At 47.2% G+C, this 17,073-nt stretch overlaps 1 protein-coding gene and 1 long non-coding RNA gene across 5 annotated transcripts in view; both read left to right on the top strand.

Annotated features, from left to right (window-relative positions):
• The window catches only part of RAPGEF5 (Rap guanine nucleotide exchange factor 5), a 219,383-nt gene extending 215,104 nt beyond the window's left edge, over nucleotides 1-4,279 (top strand). For all 4 annotated transcript variants that reach the window (XM_033440477.2, XM_033440473.2, XM_033440468.2 and 1 more), the window contains one exon: nucleotides 35-4,279. In XM_033440477.2, the coding sequence (XP_033296368.1) occupies nucleotides 35-153 (119 nt within the window). In that variant the 3' untranslated portion in view covers nucleotides 154-4,279. The remainder of the gene's footprint in view (nucleotides 1-34) is intronic.
• A 2,159-nt stretch (nucleotides 4,280-6,438) lies between these two features.
• On the top strand, nucleotides 6,439-16,419 carry LOC125965316 (uncharacterized). The gene is made up of 2 exons (XR_007479054.1): nucleotides 6,439-7,747; nucleotides 8,671-16,419. It is a non-coding gene; the product is annotated as an uncharacterized LOC125965316 (long non-coding RNA).
• The last annotated feature ends 654 nt before the right edge of the window (nucleotides 16,420-17,073 follow it).

Raw genomic sequence — 17,073 nt, 5'->3', positions numbered from 1 at the left:
CATGAGATTGACTTTTTTTCCTTCCCCAAAATAGGAGGTGACATATCTCCAAAAGAGCACCCAGAGTTAAAATCCTACGTTCACCACCTGTGCGTCATTGACAGCCAGCAGGCCCTGTTTGCGCTCTCGCACAGGATCGAGCCACGGGTGTGAGCCCCCCCACGCCTCGCCACCCTGGAACCGCAGCCCCGGGAGCTCCGGGGATGGCAGCGCCGAGCACGTTGCTTTCCTGAGAGAAAAGAAGTTGCTGAGTTTTATCAGCGTATCACAAGACATACACAGGAAAGCCAGCCAGAGCGTGCTCGCGAAGTGATGTCAGCTGCCAGAGATGCGGAGAGGCTGCTGTTGGAAGGGGAAGGCAGAAGCTTTCTCGAAATGGAGAAGCCTGGTTTCTTAGGATCACCTTGTTGAACCAATCCAATGTTCACTTTGAGATGCGCCAGCGTCAAGACGAGAGACCGTCTCCTATCATACGGTGACCAGGTGTCTCCGTAAGAGCATGTGTGAGCCTGGGAGCAGTTTTACTTTGCCTGGTTTCTTAGGATCACCTTGTTGAACCAATCCAATGTTCACTTTGAGATGCGCCAGCGTCAAGACGAGAGACCGTCTCCTGTCATACGGTGACCAGGTGTCTCCGTAAGAGCATGTGTGAGCCTGGGAGGAGTTTTACTTTGCCTGGCAGCAGATGCCTGTTTCTAGGCTGTCAAAGCGGGAGCTCATTTGAACACCTGAAGACAGTGACGGCATCTCTAGGTTTCCAGGGAGACGCACCGGTCTCTGTCTTTATGAACTATGACATCGCCAAAAGCCACTTGTGTCTAGGGAGTTAGTGAGGACTGGCAGCTGGCATCCCTGCTCTGATCTCCAGAAGAGAAATGTCAAGGCATGCATTTCTTGGCATCCACAGTCACTTAGCGATGTGTGCTCGCAGGTGAAATGCGTTTCTGCGCAACTGATTCACAACTGTAGGCAAGTTAGACTAAGTTGCTTTGCCAACACGGAAGAACAGTCACCTTTCAGAAATCGACGCATTGAATTTCTGGGGATTTTCTTTCCACGTGCAAGCAGGCTCTCATCTCGGGTACAATACGATTTTTGACAAAAGCACGGTGCCTGACACATTGCAGGCACTCTTAACTGTTCCTGGGGGTGACGGTCACAAAGGCCCGCCTTTTTGTGCCTGGCGATGCCCTCGTGTGTTGCTTGCTTCCAGCAGCCTCATGCCCATACTCTGGAATGAGAACGGCCCATACAGGGAGCTTAAGTGGGATGTGATGTGTGAAGCACTTAGCTCTCCCTGGAGAAGAACAAGGGGTTAAAATAGTGGTGATCGCCCATCTTTCAGCAAATGAAAAGAACCCCAAAGATCTAAATGTCTGATGTATGTTGGACACTTAGAAGTCCTATAGTCTGCCTCCCAACCAAGGCAGGGAGCCTTTCTATAATCTGCCTTTTTTTTTTCCCCCCAAATTCTCAGAGTCTTTTAAGTCTTTTTATTCCCGTTTTTACAGGTGGGGGCTCCTACAGTAAATATGACCTCTTGCTGTTCTCAAGAACTGGTTAGAGGATTTCCCTCAACCTTCAAGTGAACAAAAAAGCCTGTGAGATACAGTAATGAAATCCACCCCTGCCAGCTAGATCCTTGTCACTTTGCTAAAATACAAGGGCCCTGCTTTGCCTGTTAGGTTCATTCATTTTCCACACATGTGATCCTGGTGCCCCTCTCACCCCTCCTGCCTGGTCCCCTCCTTGGTGCCTGTACAGAATCGCTTCTTCTTGTCCCATCAGCACCTCGTTACTGAGATGTGTCCAATGCTTTCTTACACCTTTATAGCAATGCTGTTTCCTGGGCTCGGGAGCCGCGCTGAGCTTGAGAGATCCCTGTTAGCAGCCACAGGGAGCAAATTTGGGGTAGGACTTTGAAAGAGAGTCTGTCCCAGCATGTCAAGCTTCAGTCCTGAACATTAACATGGCTTTATAGAAAGGCACCATCCAGGGCTAGTCCACTCAGAGAAATGCCCCAGGCTCCTGGCAATGGAATGAGACCCATTGGAGGAGATCAGCCCCACCAGAACCAGGGAAAAGAGACTTTTCTCGTGGCTGATCAAACACTGGAAAAGCGCTCCCCTTGGCAATTACTGAGGACGCTGTGGGCTTACAGCACCAGTGTGTGTTCTGGTCTTTTCTCTGTGCTCAGGAGTAGCATTGGGCCATTCTAACCCTACGAGGCCATTTTGACATCGTCTCTTGTGTTTTACAGTTTAAATGGTTATTCACATTAGATCTGCATTGCTCCATCTAAAAGTATTGCAGTTGCTCCAGTGGAGAACTATTTTAGCACAGCACCTGCTGCTTGGACCTCAACTCAGATGTGTGCATGGCCAAACGAATCCACACGTACATCACACCTAAACAGATTTTGAGGGTGTAGTCGGAGTACCCCACGTGGTATGGGTGGAAACAGACTGGGAGAGAACGGCGCTTGCCCGCTGTTTCCTCCAGCCATGGTCTTAATGGCTCTTGGGGCAACAAAAGGGAAGGATTTTGTTTTGTTGAGATGTGCTTTTCCATCCCTGTCTTCTGAAAGTCAAAATCTCTAAATCTTCCTGAAATTTAACAACGATCTGCAGAGGTCTCCCAGGCAGCAGCTCTCAGAAATTTCAGAAGCAATGAGAAGACGTGAATCTGGAATCAATGAATTCAAGGCAGAATCATGGGAACCAGATGTAGCTCAACATGAAGCTGTTTCTAATGAGTCTGGAGCTGTCCAAGTGAACAGGCTGCAGGGGACTTAAGCAGGGTCCCTGTTAATAGGGGTGGGTCATATTCCCTCTGCATATATCTGCCAAGGCCTCTTTGGAATAGGTTTTGTTCTGGCCAGAAGGGTGGCCAGGAGGACCTGTAAGCTCCTTTCTAACTCTGTTAGATTTTCACAATCGCACGAAATCTCCATTCACTCTGAAAAATCTCCTATCACCTGAGACCTTCACCAGCGACGGGTGCGTGGGCACTTCTGAGGGGGTTCTTTTCGCTATGGCACAATTTTCAGACAGTCCTATGGGTCTTTGGATCTGTCAGCAAACCAGCCCTGCTTAGAAGATAGCACAGGGCAAGTTCCTATCGGCAAAATCACAACCACTCAAAAAAATTTTTTAATTTTTCCATACCCATTTGCAGATGCTCCAAAGACTACAGTGTTTTATAATAACTTCACTCTTCGTTATAATCTGTATAATTGCCAGACGGTTGTAGTGATACATATTATGGCCTGCGTTCACTTTAGTATCTCGTTAGAATGAATTCATTTTCCTAGACCCCTGTCCACAAGCAAGTTGGGTGCAGAATACCTTAAATTCAGAAGCATAGGGACAAAGTAACAACCCATACCTCCCAGCTTGTAGGGAGATGTTGCACTAATGCATACTCACCTCCAAGTAGGGAGACACAGTGGCATCAAAGAGAAGGTGCTGGTGACGTTTGATCCCTGGAGCTGGGCTTCCACTGCTGCCCCGATCCCTGCCCAGTGGTTTTGTTGCAGCCATCGCACACACCACAGATTCCAAGTGTCCCTAGATGGCAGACCTAGTCTGAGCTTCTCAGAAACTAGGCAAAAACATTCAAATGGGGAAGATCAGGTCCACTCTGGTGATCTAACATGGATAGCATTTCTTTTAAATGCTTCAAAGACATGTCCTTAAGTTTTCAGCCTGCTTATTAACGAGTGAGCCATTGTGCTTAAAACTAGTGCTGGAAAAAAGTTTTTAAAAATTGCCAAAAAGTTAGATGAAAATGTACTATATAAAGCAAAGCTGTATATACTAAACATTTTTTAGCAGAGTAATATTTATTTGCATAGCCTATTTATTCGTATTCCACTGTTATCAAATACTGGGATGAAATCGATGAGACCGCTGTGACATTATCAGCTTGCATTAACAGAAGATAGAAAACCCACAATCAGGGCGTCTACCTAACTTCTCAGGGACTACACTTTGTAGTTTTCCACCATTAGAAGAGCTGGTAAATATGAAACATTTGTGGAATTACCAGAATTGCCATTAACAGTATTTTCTTTCTCATATTTCATGCTTTCTGCTTCTGTATATATGACTGTGCTGTGTATTTATCAAAGCTAGTAAGCAATAATTTATATGTAAAAATGGCCAAGCAATATAAGGTGAAAACTTACATGTAAGTCACTGTTACCTTATCTTGTATTTTCAAGTGTTTTTTTTTAAAAAACTGCTTTTCCAAATATAAGATGATGTTAAAGATACTATTCATGCCTCAGAGCTTCTTGCTTTGTGATGTTTGGGGGCTCTGCAGCCTGTGTTCCGGCAGCATATTATGCTCAGATGTGTGGAACTCAGAAATCATTTGCTTGCTGACAGCGCTGCAAGTAGGTGAAGCGATTCTCAGGCGACCCATGGAAGCCTACATCACTTGTGCTGCCCTTGAGTTATTGTAGAACCTAAAGACCCTGGAAATCGCATCGTATTCTGGGATGTGGAGACTCCAACAAGCCCTGTCATTACCTCACCCCCCTCAAGTGGGACCACGTACTCTCCCTTCCTTACTAGCCCAGACACTGAGGCAAGCTCCGAGCCCTGGTGGTGATGCCCTAGGCCTGGAATAGCAGCAGGACAAAAGCTACGGGTGGGACGATGAAGCAAAGGGGTGGTAATGATGCGCTACTGGAATGGAAAGATGAGGGTCACAGACACTGGGGTAGACTTATCCTTCAGACTGTTCTCTCCCCCTCCCTCTGGAAGAATTATACATCCTGCCCATTGACGTCAAGCTTGGCCTTTGGCGTGTGCTGATCCCTCCCCCTGCAAGAGGATTATGTCGTTCACCATGATGAGCTGAGAACCGGCTAAATGTCTTCCTCTGTCCAGTGAAAAACGGGGAGAAGCAACCCGTGTGGCTTGGAGACCGAAGCTTTGAGGTAACCTGTGGCTGCCATGTCTCCTCTGCTAGGAGACCTGCAGTGTCCAAGTAAAGGTGTCTCCATCCACTGGACTCTCCAGCTTGTGAAGGATGTGTCACTTGAGTGAGAAATAAAACATCATTAGAAGCCACTGCACTTGGGTGGCAGGGCGGGGGTAGGTGACTCCCCGGGTGGAATTTCACCAAAGCTGACTAATACAGTCTCCAGGACACTGCTTTCTTGATAAACGGCCCTTTCCCTCAGTCCATATCGGGGTGATAGTACTGACTTTGCACATTACCTGATGGATAAAACCGCCGGCTGTCCTCTATCCATGCAAAGGGCTAGTGTTTATGTAGGAAAAGGTAAAGACCAGATGATTCTCTTGGGTTCTTGATCACTAGGAAGGGGTACTCTCTCTAACAAGGGAAAATGGGAAGAGGTGGCAAAGGGGGGGAATGGGCTCTCAGACCTTGGGGGGCAGAGAGAGGAGGACCACTGAGCCTGACTGCTTCGTTCTGACCCATCATCACTACATCTGTGGGCTCCGGCCTGGATCTGGAGCAACGCAGGAGACGAGGGGAGGATGGAAGCCCTAGGCTCCAGCTTCAGAAGGGAATCCGAGGGGAAAGGGAAATTCCCATTGCTCAGGATTCTCGGAGATTTTCTTTGCTGGGATTGTCCGTACTGGGAAGATGAAGGCTCCCGCAGACTCAGAAGCTGGTTCTTATTCTAGCAAACCTCAAAATGAACTTTCTGGTCCTGGTGCACTAGCTACAAAATCGGACTTTGGAGGATGAGAGCTCCAGGTCTGGTCCAGCTCTTCGAAGTCTTCTGGATCCCCAGTGAGCCACTTGTGTATTTGTTTTCCATTTACGACTTGAATGAAAGTCCTAAAGCTTTAGACTTGCTGATGTCCTTCAGTAAAGCATCCCTGCTTCTGAAGGCAGCAGGTGCGCCTTAATAGAGAAGACCCTAAGGCAGACCCCACCGTGGAGCCTTACTCGCCTGAGATGCAACCCTGGGAAGTGGTATTGAGCCCGCCTCTCCCGAAGGCCCCTTTCCTGCTCTGAGAAGTTTAGAGGTTCCCAAGTTGTCTGTGTGTGGTTAGAGGGTTAGAGGCTATAATCTCTAGTTAGAACTTGAGTGAAAATAGTTACATTCTGAGAAAATCCGTGCAGTGGTCACCTCGGTCTTGAGAGTTCCAACCAAAAAAAAAAAAAAAAAAAACCAACAACAAACAAAATAACTCAATGCAGCAGAGAGATTGAAGGCTTAAAACCAGCGAGCCCGGGCTTCCCTGGTGGCGCAGTGGTTGAGGGTCCGCCTGCCGATGCAGGGGACGCGGGTTCGTGCCCCGGTCCGGGAGGATCCCACATGACGCGGAGCGGCTGGGCCCGTGGGCCATGGCCGCTGGGCCTGCGCGTCCGGAGCCTGTGCTCCGCGGCGGGAGAGGCCGCAGCGGTGAGAGGTCTGCGTACCGCAAAAAAAAAAAAAAAAAAAAAACCAGCGAGCCCACATGCAAGAATTAAGACAGTGGCAAGATCTTTCCCAACTTCTACAGCAACGGTGGCTCTTTGGGTCTCATAACAGGTAAATCCCTTTCTCCTGGGAAACCTTGTATGGCCAGTGACGGCCAAGTTCAAACCATGGGAATGAACTATCTTGATTCCTCACGTCCAGCACCCCTTGCTCATCAAGTTCTCCACCAGCTGCTCTGTCCCCACTTTCCCTGCATGAGGTCAGGCGTTCACTATCCATTACTTAATCATTACAGTAACAGTCTACCTAGGCTTCCTCCCTTTAGTCTAAATTTCCCCCGTCAATTTTTTTTTTTTTTCTAAAATACAGATCTGATCGTGTCTGTCCTAGCTCAGAATCCTTCAGCAGCACCTTCCAAGCTATAGAACTGAACCTCAATAGCATGCAAGTTCACATTCTGGCCTCTACTTATCTGTCCAGGGCCAAAGAGATTGGGAAGATGCCTCCAGAAGACGAATAACTCGGCATCCCCTTGAAACTGCTATTCTACTCGGGGAGATTCATTGATTCATACCAGTAAGAATGCCAGCTGAAAATAACATGCACCTGGGACTTCCCTGGCGGTCCAGTGGTTAAGACTCCACACTTCCACTGCAGAGGGCATGGGTTCAATCCCTGCTTGGGGGGCTAAGGATCCCACGTGCTGCGTGGCAGTGGCCAAAAAAAACCCAAAAAAACATGCACCAAACGTCTGCTAAATAAATCAGTGTATGTGAGACTTATTTGCTCCTTTTCAGATGTGAAATCTTGAAGCCAGGCTGGGAAGTATTCAGAGCTAGCTGGGGTTGGGGCAGGGGCTCTGACTGGCTTTGCCCAGATCGCCAGAATTGCCTTAAGAATCCTGAGCGCTTTCCTACCAGAGCTGTGCAGACAGACCTAAAACCAACTAGCAATTCGATCCTCAGATGGAGGCTCTGAGAGAAGACCTTTACGATCCCTTCCAGCCCCTGGCTGTTAAGAAAACTGGTGCAGATCTGCGATTGCTAGAGATAATTGGTTTTGTTTTGTTTCAGGAAGTGACTTGGCTGATGTGGGAAGAAAGAACTGTTCATGATCCTTTGTATTCCGTTGACCTGGGCTGGGCCCCAACTGGAAGGGAAAGGCAGTGGGATGAGGGCGGAAAGGAGCGCCTCGCCCCTTCCCCGTCCTGTGCCTCGTGCTGACTCCACAGTCCTATCAGAGATCAAGGCCTGCAGTAAACAGCCAAATAAAGCCCTGGAGTCAACGCAGCAGGGCCTGCTACCGAGCACTAAGCTGGCCGCCGCCTCCCGAGGGGTAAGGAAGTTCCACAGCAAAGGCGAACCTCGTCCTTTCTGCTGTCACTGTGTTCCGGGCTCCCGCAACCTGGCCTCTCCCTGCCTTCTCTCCCAGGCACCCAGCCTGGACCCGGCACTCAAGTCTGGCCAGGCTCTTCTCTCTTCCACCCCCCTTCCCTACCCCCCAAGGAAGGCGCGTGCACTCCCAAGCCCTCCTGGAGGACCCCATCCCCCGCTGAACCCCTTTATCCCTGTCTGAATTCCTACAGCAGGTCCCACAATGCAGCATCTGTCCACCCATCCTACATGGGCTGCCTCGAGGGTGAGGAAAAGGGTTAACAGTGTAGCCTCTGAGGCCAGACTGCCAGGTTCAAATCAGGCTCAGGCATTTTCGAGTTGGGAGAACTGGTGGAAGTTTCCACCTTGATCTTAGCTGCTGTTTCTGCACCTCAGAAAATGGGGGTTCATATGCCTCCTCCCTTACAAGGTTGTATGAGGAAATGGATGTAACGCCCTTAGTATAATGCTTGGTACATAGTAGACACTCAATGAAAATGATCTATGATAACTAGGATGAGGATGATGATGAATCCTGGATGCATGCCAGAAGATTTGCACCCACGTTTCTCCTCTGCTGTGGGCCCATAACTTCTCATCCTCAGTTCTCTCGATTGTCCAACAAGATGATGAGTAACATCTTTGCCGCCAGGCAGCTGTGCAAATGAAACAGACAATGCGCGTGGGCGTCCTCTGTACGCGCTGAAGTGAGATACAAACGTGAGGTTGCCTTCTGGATCCCCACGTGCTTTGCTCAACACTGGGACAAAGCAGTGACTCCCTAAATATTTGCCAGTTGATCTGAAGGAAGATGTCTGATACAGCCTGCACAACTGGGGTAATGGTGGTGTTAGTCTTAACATTGTCATTAACATATTGACCCAGGAAGAAGAAAGGCTGAGCAGACCTGGAGCCTGTGCACATCGGATCAGGGGCCACGACCTCTCTGCGGGCTCCATGAAGCTCCCGGAAGGGCTTTTCCTTGGTCCCACTCCACCCCTTTCCCTGTTGTCCCTCTGCTCGGACCCCAGGCCCAGGAACTCCAGGACAGCAGCTCCCCTCACAAGCTTCAGGTGTCCTGGCAGCAACACAGAAGCATCCTAATTCTGACATGAAACTGAGAAGGACCAGTGCTCACTGTTCTGTACTTGTGTCCTCTGCAGTTGGGACAACTTTCTCTGGGTTCATTTAGTCAGTTGGTGTGAGCACGAAAGGGCTGAGCCTAGACTCTGAGCCCTGGCTGGAGATGAAGTCCCCTTTGTAAGGCAGAAAAGCAGGGGAGGCCAATAGAAGAAGGGACAGCTCACCCTGGGCCTGAGGTCACACTTGCCAATGTTTAACTTCCTTTAAATCAACCAGCAAGCCCGCCCCCTCTCGTTCATTAGTAACCTGTTAATCTGCCACAAACTTCATCAACTCCATCTAATGTGTATTTTTTGAGCACCTACTATGTGCCAGGTACTTTAGGTGATGGGAAAACAGCCACAAACATAACAAAGATCCCTGCCTTCATGGAGTTTCGATCCAGTTAGAGAGAGACAATAAGACAGATGAGGAAAATATGTACTAGTACATCAGATGATAAGAAATTCCTAAAGAAAAACAGCTAAAGCAGGGAAGAGGATTGCAGAGTGCCAGGAAGAGGGGGGAAACGTTTGACAGGGTAGCCAGGAAAGGCCTTTGTTACGGGTTGAATCAGGTCCCCTCGAAGCTCACGGGTTAAGGTCCTAACCCCCAGGATCTCAGAGTGTGCCTTTATTTGGGGACAGGGTCTTTACAGAGGTCATCAAGTTAAAATGAAGTCCTTTGGGTGTGAGCCATCAGGTTGGACCGGTGTCCTTATAAGAATGTTGAATTTGGAGATGCACGCAGGGAGAACGCCATCTCCAAGGCAAGGGAGAGGCCTGGAACAGACCCTTCCCTCGGAGCCCTCCGAAGGAACCAGCCCTGCCAACACCTTGCAGCCTCCAGGACCGCGAGACAACACACTTCTGTTGTTTCAGGCGCCCAGTTTGTGGGACTGTGTCATAGCTACACCAGGACACTAACACAGCCTTGCTGAGAAGACCTGAAAGGAGGGCGAGCCGCAGCGAGGTCGTGTTGGCCCCTCCCAGTGTTGTGGTGTTTGCCTGTCCGTGGAGCTGGTAGTGATTCCAGCACATTCCTGAATGCTTATTGCAGGGTAAATCCAAGTCCCCTGTCCCAGAGCAGGTTCCAGGTAAGCCAGGCCTGAGGTCTGCGCCAGCAGCAGTCAGTCCAGGGGCCCCGGGCCACCATTGTCACATTCTTCCTCGAGGCCCTGAACACTGTCCACAGTTGAGCGGAGACCAGGGGAGGCATTAGCTGAGCCCTGCTCAGCAACGACACTGTCGCTGATAGGGGAACTGAGAATCCTTGTCCTCTGCTCAGCCTTCACCCCCGCATCATCACCCCAACAATCCTGCCAGGGCTAAACTTTGACCACTCCCAGATGCCACGAGGGCTAAGCACTTCCCTCACTCTCTCAGCCCTGCTTCCCCAGCCGTATATAAGCAGCTGGAACATGACCAGGTGTGGCTTCAGCGGGCAGCCTGCCACCCCAGTTTGGGGTCGGGGGGGACAGAAAGCAAAGACAAAGCTTCATTTCCTTCCCTCCCCTTCTTTCCCAGGAGAGAGCCTTAAGGGCACACCCAGAAGGAACAGAAGGGCAAGTCCCCTCCGTCACTCGCATTGGCCCCAGTGGTCGCCACTGGGCTCCTTTTATTTTTTGGCACAGGCAGGGTTGGGACCACAACTTCTCTGGAAAGGACAGGGTCAAGAGGCTGGGATCAGCCAGCGGCCCTAGAGGAACCCGTGTTTTCCATTGTGCATTGAAATTCCCGTTTGCCCGGGGCCGAGCTTCCCCACAGAATCAAAGAGGTCAATAAAGGCCAGGGACAAAGCACAAACACAGCCTGGAAGCCAAAAGACGCCCATAAGCGTGGAGATAAATGGGCATTTCAGAGTGGTGCAGGAGGTGGGTGTGGGGCATTGCCCCTTCTCTGGCTGGCAGAGCCTGGCCACTGGTTCTCCAAATAGCCCTTCCACTTTGGAGATGCCAGGTTGTTGTGGACCCAAGGCTTGACTCGTTCTGGGTCACAGTGGGGAGGATTGACAAGAACAAAGGCTCCCTCTGGACGACAAATACAGCACTTCCTGTATTTCATGCTCTGGTACTCAGCCCTCCCAACGTGGAGGCACTCTTTTTGTTTGTTTGTTTGTTTTTAACTTTATTTTATTGAAGTATAGCTGATTTACAACGTTGTGTTAATTTCTGCTTTACAGCAAAGTGATTCAGTTATACATATATATATTCTTTTTCATATTCTTTTCCATTAGGGTTTATCACAAGATATTGAATATAGGTCCCTGCGCTATACAGTAGGACCTTGTTGTTTATCCATTCTATATGTAATAGTTTGCATCTGCTAATCCCAAACTCCCAATCCATGCCTCCCCCACTGCCCCTCCCCCATGGCAACCACAAGTCTGTTCTCTGTATCTGTGAGTCCGTTTCTGTTTCGTAGATAAGTTCATTTGGAGGCACTCTTTTTTGACAGGGTTATGTTTCTTTTCTTTTAAGAAAAGTTCCCACTCTTAGGGGTTTTTTAAATGATGCAAATTCTGGCAATTCAGAGCTGCTTAGCGTCTTCAGTTAGATGTTAAAAAATAAGCCCAGTTTTCTCCCACTATTTCCTCTGCCCTTTGGTTTATTTCATTCAATGTTCCAGTAGAAAGATCCCTGGAGTGTGAGTCAGGAAACCTGAGTTCTGCTCCCTGCCCCGCATTCTTCCAGGAGCTGTGACCTTGGGCAAGTCATTTATGCTCTCTGAGCCCAATTCTCTTACATTCTGAGATGACGTAGAATCATAGGGAGAAGACACAGCTTGGTTAGTTCACTATGTCACCAGGTAACAGCTGTTTTGATTCTCTGTTGGAGAGTTCACTCAATCATTCATTCACTCATCCGTCAACTAGTTAATATATGCAGGAATCATGACAGGCATGAAGACGCAAAGTTGAATAAGACGCGGTTCCTGCCCATGAAGAGGCAACATGCTAGGGTGGAAAGAGTGCTGACTTTCTGAGGGACACAGCCAGGTCCCAGTGCTAATTAGTTTTGTGAGCTTAGCTAAGTTTTGATAACTTTTCTGAGCCTTCGTTTTCTCCCTGGTATAATGGGATTATTGTATAGGGTGACCAACCATCCCGGTTTGCCCTGAGACAGGAGTTTCCTAGGACACAGGACTTTCAGAGCTAAAACCTAGAAAGTTCCAGGCAAACTGGGATAAGCTGGTCACCTACATGAGAGATGAATTGAAATGACACCTAGGTGGGGCCTAGCCCAGTGCCCAGCATCTAATAGCTGCTTTATCAACACAACCCTTTTGTGGATACACACGCACACAGCCAGACACCCACCCACATAACTCATCACAAGATAAAGAAAGGAAAAAGAAAAAATGTAAACAAATAAATAGGCTCTCGCTAAGGCGGCACAAGGGAGAGCAGGGCTGCTGAGAGGAGCCAGGAGAGGCGGCGGCAGAGGGCAGGAGCCAGGGGCTGGCTGCTGAGGGGGGAGGTGGACTTGGTCCGATGAGGATGCTGACTAGGGAGGTTCAGCCTATGCTTGAAATATTTGTAAATGCAGGAAAGCTTAAGAGCTTTGAGCGCTTAAGGGGTGTTCTGTGTGGCTAGAGCAAACAGAGAAGATCCTAAAGGTTGGTCTGATTCATCTAGAAAAGGCCCTGTGTGCGATTCGAAAAGGCTTGGACATCATTTTGAAAGTTTCCAAACACTTTCAATGATGCATCTTTCTGGTGGAAAAAAAGGTTGAAAACCGACACCTTTCCCAATACATGTATACCTATGTATAAGTAATGCGCATGTGTTGTGTAAATAAATAAAGCATACAAAAAACCAGAAATGTTTAAAGAAGCAGATAAAAGGTAAATATAAGTAGAAGTTCTGTTTTCATTCTATGCTCCAACAAGTTGTCTTGTCTGCTTCCTCTAGTACACATACCCCGTTTGAGAGACCACTACTGTAGGCGGTGGAGAGTCATGGCAGGTTTTAGATGAGAGCAAAAAACCTGACATGATCAGATTTGATTTTTGAGAAATGACCCTGGCTGCTTAGAGAAGGGCCTGGAGGCAGAGAGGCCAGTAGGAAGCTGTTGTCAAAGTCCAAGAGAAGGTTCCAGTGCCCCAGACTAAGGTGGCAGCATAGGTGTGCAGGGAAGGTGACAGATTGGGGAGGGATTTAGGAGGTGAAATCAAGAGGACATGTGACTGAGAACAAATCTGTTGAGTTAAATAAGTTTAGGAATGCATGCATCTTGAAATACGTCCACAAGGAGAGGTGTGCCCTGGAACTACATTCAATTCCGGTGACTGTTTTCTTTTTTTTGTGTTTTTTTTTTTTGCGGTACGCGGGCCTCTCACTGCTGTGGCCTCTCCCATTGCAGAGCACAGGCTCCGGACGCGCAGGCTCAGCAGCCGTGGCTCACGGGCCCAGCCGCTCCCCGGCATGCGGGATCCTCCCGGACCAGGGCACTAACCCGTGGCCCCGGCATCAGCAGGTGGACTCTCAACCACTGCACCACCAGGGAAGCCTTCAGTGATATTTTTGATCAATACTCCAGACGTGATGCAGGGAAACAGGGCCATACTATGACTTTTGTGGGCCCTAGACACTTTGTCTTCATGAGCCCCTTCCTGCATTAGAAATAATAATATATATGTGTATATATATGTATTTATGTATATGAAAGTATATTTAACAATTGCACTGTATAAAGTTGAATAGAATCAGGGAGTATTCTATTCCTTGTTTTCTCATGATTTTAGAAGAAATTAAAATACTTCCATGGGTTTCTAAAGGTATCGTGGGCCTTAGGCCCTGTGCCTGTGGTGCCCAAAGGATAAGCCAGTACTGGAAGCCCGCCAGACTCTGGAGATGCTGAATTCGGGCAGATTCAGTATGAGCATGGAGCGCCATCTAGTGGTCCGCATGCTTGCAAGGCAGCCGAGCCTCTTCTGCCCTACGGAAATAAATTAATCTGTAAAACTTTCTCTCAGCGTCCCAGATCAGACCCAATCCCTCTTGAGTAAGCATCTCCAAACTGCCCTGGATGCTGGGTTTTGAGGCTGTCTGATTGGCAGGCAGCCAAAGCAAGACCTCAACATCACGATGACAGCCCAGCAGTGCCCCCAAATCACCTAAGAGCCAACCGTTTAATCTTTTCATCTAACAGGTCATTTAATGCAGCAGTAGTGTTCAATATTTTTGTGCCTGAGGCACTACAGTGAATGGGGGTATAAGCGGACACCAGTTTAGGAGGGAAAGTTTTAAAATACTTCTAAAAAATCAGTTTTGCCATATTCTCTCAGTATTTGTTGCTTTCTTCTCCACTGGGATTCCTTCTGTATCTACAAGGCAGAGTTATCCAGCATTTGGTAAGTGACCAGTCTTTCTTTGTAGCCAATTTGAGATAACTTCATACAGACCATCACCTGTTCTTTTCTGCAACTTGAGATTCACTCAACTGAGCACTTCATCTGCCATGTCACCAGAGTGGGTACATCTTCAGGGAAAGGCAGAGAAAGGCATCAGAGGAGGCTCAGTTGTGCACCCCGTTGTACAGAATGTGGTAGCACACTGTCCAGCAACCACTGGGGTAATGTCATCTGCTTCCTAAAGCTAGGATTCGGGAGATTTTCTTCTCAAAGACATGAAGTTGTAAATTGATAATTGCTACCATACACATTTTATGGGTTGGACTGTTACCTCCACAAATGCGTATGTTGAAGTCCTAACCGTCAGTACCTCAGAATGTGATCTTATTTGGAAATAGGGTCATTGAAGATGTAATTCATTAAGGCGAGGTCATATTGTAGCAGGATGGGGCCCCTAACTCAATATGACTTACACCCTTATAAGAAGGGGAAATTGGGACAAGTCTCATCTCATTTTTTATGCACCTCGATTCATAGAGGGAAGATGGTGTGAAGACATGGGGAGAAAACAGCCATTTACAAGCCAAGGAGAGAGGCCTGGAATAGATTCTTCACTCACAGACCTCAAAATTACATATATTATTTAAAAAAAATAAAACATACAGCTAGGATTGAGAACTATTGGCATAGAAGATTCTTTTATTTCTCTTCATCTACCTGGTCTGTATCCATCCTTTACATTTCTTCTTAGATTTCACTTTCTCTGGCAATCTATATCTGATCTGATCCCTCTCTCTTTGCTCCCTCCCTCTCTGTCCACTTGGACCATGTGCCCATCTTTTGTATTTCCGTTGCAACTTCAGCAAGCTCTTACAGTACTTTGACAGTTGCGTTGGTCTATGTGTATATTAACGTGGTATATCACATTTACTGTTTTGCAGATGTTGAAGCATCGTTGCATCCCAGGGATAGATCCCACTTGATCCGGGTATATGATCCTTTTAATGTGCTTTTGAATTAGGTTTGCTAATATGCTAGTGAAATTTTTGCATCTATATTCATCAGGCATATTGGCCTGTAGTTTTCTTAACTTATAGTGTCCTTGTCTGGCCAGAGTAATACTGGCCTCATAAAACGAACCTGGGAGTGTTCGCTCTTTTTCAGTCTTTTGGAAGGGTCCGAGAAGGACTGGTGTTAATTCTTCTTTAAACATTTGGTAGAATTCACTCGTGAAATCATCTCAGCCTGGACTTTTCTTTGTTGGGAGGTTTTTGATTACTGATTCAATTACTCATTATTGGTCTGTTCATATTTTCTATCCCTTCGTAATTCAGTCTTGGTAGGTTGTAAATTTCTAGGAATTGACCCATTTCTTCTAGGTTATCTAATTTGCTGGCATGTAATTATTCGTCATTATCTCTTATGATCCTTTGTATTTCTGTGGCAAGTTAGTGGTAATATCTCCTCTTTTGTTTCAGATTTTATTTATTTGAGTCTCCTCTTTTTTTTTTTTTAGTTAGTCTAGCTAAGAATTTGTCCGTGTGTGCGTGCAGCTCCTGACTTAGAGCTCTAGATGAAATGAGCCTCTCTGGCAGCGTCCACACAGCTGGGGGATCCAGGCGCTCAGTCACACACTCACATTCTCCCACAGGAGAAATCACAGGCGGAGAAAGGCTCTCTGGCCCCTGAGCTCAGCTACCCGGGGGAGGCATGTTGTAGGTCAAGTCAGCTGTTCCTCTTACCGTCTTTGATGTGCCCAGTCTCGGAATTTTTGTTTTTCCTCCAGTGATGCGCTGGAACTTCCCTGCTGGACTCCTGGACTTCCACAAAGTCTCTCTGATACGTGAATGATTGTCAGAATCGTATTCTTTGGGGGGAATAGTAGAAAACTTCTATTCCGCCATTTTGATGATGTCACTCCCCGACAAATACCTTTAAAAACATAAACTAACAAAGCTTACTCACGAAGACGTAGATAAGGGACTTCCGTGGCGGTCCAGCGGTTGAGACTTCGCCTTCCGATAAAAGGGGTGAGGGTTCGATCCTTTGTCGGGGAGCAAGGTCCAACATGCCTCACAGCCAAAAAACCAAAACATAAAACGGAAGCAATATTGTAACAAACTCAGTAAAGACTTAAAAAAAAAAAAGAAATAGATAACATGATAGTCCTATATCAACTGAAGAAATTGAATTGATGGTTCAAAATCTGTATCAATTTGCCTGCATCCAATCTGGAGCTTAAAACCACACAGGAGGTTAAACAGAGAAAGTTTAAAACGAAGAATCATCAAACTCTGATAAAAGAGGACCTATAAGATAAAACCAGTGCTGGCAAGGATGTGGAGTAACTGGAACTCCCTTACATTGCTGGTGGGAAGGCAACATGGTACAGCCAGTTTGGAGAACATTTTGGCAGTCTCTTATAAAGTTTAACAGATCCTTACCATTCGATTCAGCACTGCCACTCGTAGATATTTACTTAAGAGAAATAAAAAGCTATGTCAAGACAAAGACTGGTCCTTAAATGTTTATAGATGACTTAGGCATGAGAGCCCAAAATTGAAGCCGCCCAAATATTTAAATGGATAAACAAATTACAGTATATACAGAGATTAGGAAATCATTCAGCAATAAAAAATGACAAACTACTGATAAGCACAATGTAGATGAATCTCAAAACATAATGCTAAGTGAAAGACATTAGACCTAATGACTACATACGATATAATTTATATACATTCTAGAAAAGGTACAGTTATAGAGACAGAAATTAGATCACTGTTAGGGGCCAGGGATTAGAGGAATGTATCGA

This window comes from Orcinus orca, chromosome 9, assembly GCF_937001465.1.
Source record: "Orcinus orca chromosome 9, mOrcOrc1.1, whole genome shotgun sequence".
NCBI classification, from domain to species: Eukaryota; Metazoa; Chordata; class Mammalia; order Artiodactyla; family Delphinidae; genus Orcinus; species Orcinus orca.
This window is presented reverse-complemented; position numbering and strand designations above follow the sequence as displayed.